At 39.9% G+C, this 3,478-nt stretch overlaps 1 protein-coding gene across 1 annotated transcript in view; it reads right to left on the minus strand.

Annotated features, from left to right (window-relative positions):
• Nucleotides 1-3,478, minus strand: part of AQR (aquarius intron-binding spliceosomal factor) — a 110,168-nt gene that overhangs the window by 71,318 nt on the left and 35,372 nt on the right. Inside the window, exon 15 of the mRNA XM_019518940.1 lies at nucleotides 1,501-1,621. Coding sequence (XP_019374485.1) covers nucleotides 1,501-1,621 — 121 coding nt within the window. The remainder of the gene's footprint in view (nucleotides 1-1,500; nucleotides 1,622-3,478) is intronic.

The raw sequence follows: 3,478 nt of genomic DNA on the forward strand, positions 1-3,478 counted from the left end.
GAGGTGAGGCTACAGGACCTGAACCTGGTCAGCTTCCACAAGAGAAGGCTGAGGGGGGATCTAGTGGCCTGTTACAAACTAGTCAGAGGGGACCAGCAGGCACAGGGCAAGTCCCTGTTCCCCCGAGCACTCCCAGGAGTGACTAGAAATAACGGTCACAAGCTGGCAGAGGGTAAATTCAGAGTAGACATCAGGAGGCGCTACGTCACTGTCAGGGCAGCTAGGATCTGGAACCAACTTCCAAGCGAAGTGGTGCTGGCTCCTACCCTGGGGGTCTTTAAGATAAGGCTAGACAATCACCTTGCTGGGGTCATTTGACCCCAGTACTCTTTCCTGCCATGGCAGGGGGTCGGACTTGATGATCTGCTCAGGTCCCTTCCAACCCTACTAACTATGAAACCATGAAATTTGGTAAGAGGTGCCATTCCGTCAGGGATATGCTGTTGCATTCCTCATAAAAATATGCCAAATTTGGAAAAAAGTACCCAAATTTCATGTAGATTCAGCAGAGGCAACTAAGACTCCCCAAATATCAGACATGCTCCACGCCCGAGACTACAGTGATGACTCCGGGCTGTCATAGGGCGTGCTAGGTCCAGCCACATGAACTCAGTGCAGGAAGACTCTCACATGCATGCTTTCACTTAGTTTTTTGTTATGATAGAGATAAATGCCCAATATGGAAGCACCTAATAGAGATATTCTATAATAAATTAAGACAGTCATATTATACTTACAGCAGCGGTTCTCAACCTTCTTTTGTCTTAAGGTACACCTCAGATATTGCTAACTCTTAACTTCAATTCATTTCTCGATTACAGAAAAAGTAACAGAAATTCTTTTGTCGCGAAATCAGAAAGACTACAACAGTCCAGGATATTTTTGACATTATGGATTCCTACTGGAAATCTGGATTTATCTCGTGAATCACATGTAGGTGTTTGCATGCCTACTATTAAGTGGCACCTGAGGGTACCATGGTATACTGGCTAAGAATCAATGACTGAAAGTTATGGAAATAAGTTTAAATATTTAATATCTCCATTAATAGCACATGGAAACTGAACTATTTAACACATTTTTCAAATGTTTTTGATAATCTTTTCTGAGCGTATGCAATTTTATAATTATTGTTAGTTCTGAGGATACACACTAGAGTTTAGGGATACTGAAATAGTAGCATGGCAAGTCAGAAAGCTATGGTCAAAACAAAACTCTCTTTTAAAAAAATTGTTTTCTTGCTTCTTCCCAATGAACATGCCAATTTCATCTGAAATTTACAGTCAATAAAAATAAAACCTTTTCTTCTAGAAAAGTTAAATGATACTAAAATAGGCAAAAAGCAAATACTGAAATATAAATGAAAATAAATGCCCAAACAGAACCCATTAGATCAGTACTTTAAAGGTACCAAGCTATATTTAATGACCAATAAAATGACATAAGTTCACTGAACTATACAGCTTTAAGAAAGAGCTAAATATCTTTCAGCAAACATACCTTCTCCAGAATAGTACTCAGTTGGGACAATATTTTCATCCCAAATAATCTTCTCTGTGGGATACAGAGGCATCTGGTTGAGCTGCTGAATCTGCGATATTCGACGCTCATGACGGGACACCTGAGAAAGAGAAAAGCCCTATTTATAGCAAATGACTCTTAAAAGCTCATTGAAGTTAACAGACCAGGTCCATAAAGAATATGGCAGGGTCCCAGTGATATATTATCAACATTCTGAAACATTTCAACTCCAACTGAACACAAATGAAACCAAACAAAGATATCATCACAGATTAGTTAACATGTAGTCCAGTAGTATCAGGTCACATATGGCTTGAGCACAGAACATGAGAATGTCTCACTGCAATTTGGGTGTCTTGGTTTAAGAATTACCCAGGGTGGGGGTAATGGGGTGTTAAGAAATATATTTTTACTCCACAAAAGACAATGGTAGACATTTAAACCAACCTACAGATGTCCTGTCCCAGCTAATTAATCAAAAGAAAAATGAAGTTGGAAGCATTTAGCTAAAATTCCCCAGAGCTTAAAGTTAAAACGAAGGTAAAGGACTTTTTGCTATCTTTTTCCCCAATGTCAATCTTTGTTTACAACAGTTATGTTTGATATTTTACGTTCAACAATATTTATAAAAACCCACATTTGGAAAAAAAATCCACCTACTAAGATCTTTTAATGGCAGCAGGAGCATTCACAATTAGACTTAGTGTTGCTTATATACAAATACGGAAAAATACCTTGAAAATTTAAAATAAAGTCAGATACATAAAAATGAAACTCTGAAAAGCAACCAGACCAGTGGATACATTAATATGCCACATATCTTAACTGACCATTTCAGAATTCCTTGGTCCCCCCTTCTCTCTACCAATGTTACAGAAGTGTCTCTCATTGGTGTACTTAAGTTGAGCTTTTTTAAAAACCACCTAAGGTATCTGAATGTTCAGTTGTCAACTGATGTCTAAATCCATCTAGGGCAGTGGTTTTCAACCTGTGGTCTGTGGACCCTATCACCAATCAAAAGTATGTGAATCTCCACACTTACAATTCAAAGGAGTCTGGCCTGCCATTCAAAATTTTTTAGGGGTCCACAAATGAAAAAGGCTGAAAATCACTGATCTAGGCAGCTTTCAACATTAAAGCCCATCTGTATTTTTATGCAAGTCTAGGTAGCCTGATATGAAAGCATGTACATGTTTATCAGCTCTCAAACACCTGCCTCCAGCACTCTCCTGACAGCCTCCAACATTATTGTGGCTAAGAAATGAGACTACTTTGTATTTTCCCATTTAAAGAAAGATGAGTGGTTAACTTGATTTCAAATTATAGAATAATTTCCAATTTTCCAAATCACTATATTACTGTCATTTGTAAGTAATTTTCTCAGTTAAAAGCTCCTACATAGCCTACAGTATTATAGTTTCAGTGACCATGTCTACATGAGATGCTGACTGCGCAGCAACATCACATGGCAAAAAGCGTGATGTGACGCTACTGCGCAGTAGTCTTGGGCTACTGTGCAGTCAGCATCACAAAAAGCTGTTCCTTAGCGCTACTAACTGCGCAGTAACTCCAGTTTCAGTTCAATCATTTAGTACCTGTTTATATAAACAGGTACCAAATGACCATCTTCAAAAAAGGGAGGAAGGAGGACCCGGGAAACTATAGGCCAGTTAGTCTTACCTCGATCCTAGGCAAGCTGTTCAAGAAAATTATTCTGGCACACATCCATGTGAGGCCAGCAGGGGACTGCATGCTTAGGGGCAACCAACACGGGTTCATCAGTGGCAGGTCCCATCAGACCAACCTGGTGGCCTTTTACGATCATATCACCAGATCATTAGATGCAGGGGTAGCAGTGGACATAGTCTTCCTGGACTTCCGGAAGGCTTTCGACACTGTCTCTCACCCCGTTCTCATTAAGAAACTGGGGGGCTGTGGTGTAGACACCCACACAGTC

Source organism: Gavialis gangeticus, unplaced genomic scaffold (assembly GCF_001723915.1).
Source record: "Gavialis gangeticus isolate Ggan-Ray unplaced genomic scaffold, GavGan_comp1, whole genome shotgun sequence".
In the NCBI taxonomy this organism is placed as follows: domain Eukaryota; kingdom Metazoa; phylum Chordata; order Crocodylia; family Gavialidae; genus Gavialis; species Gavialis gangeticus.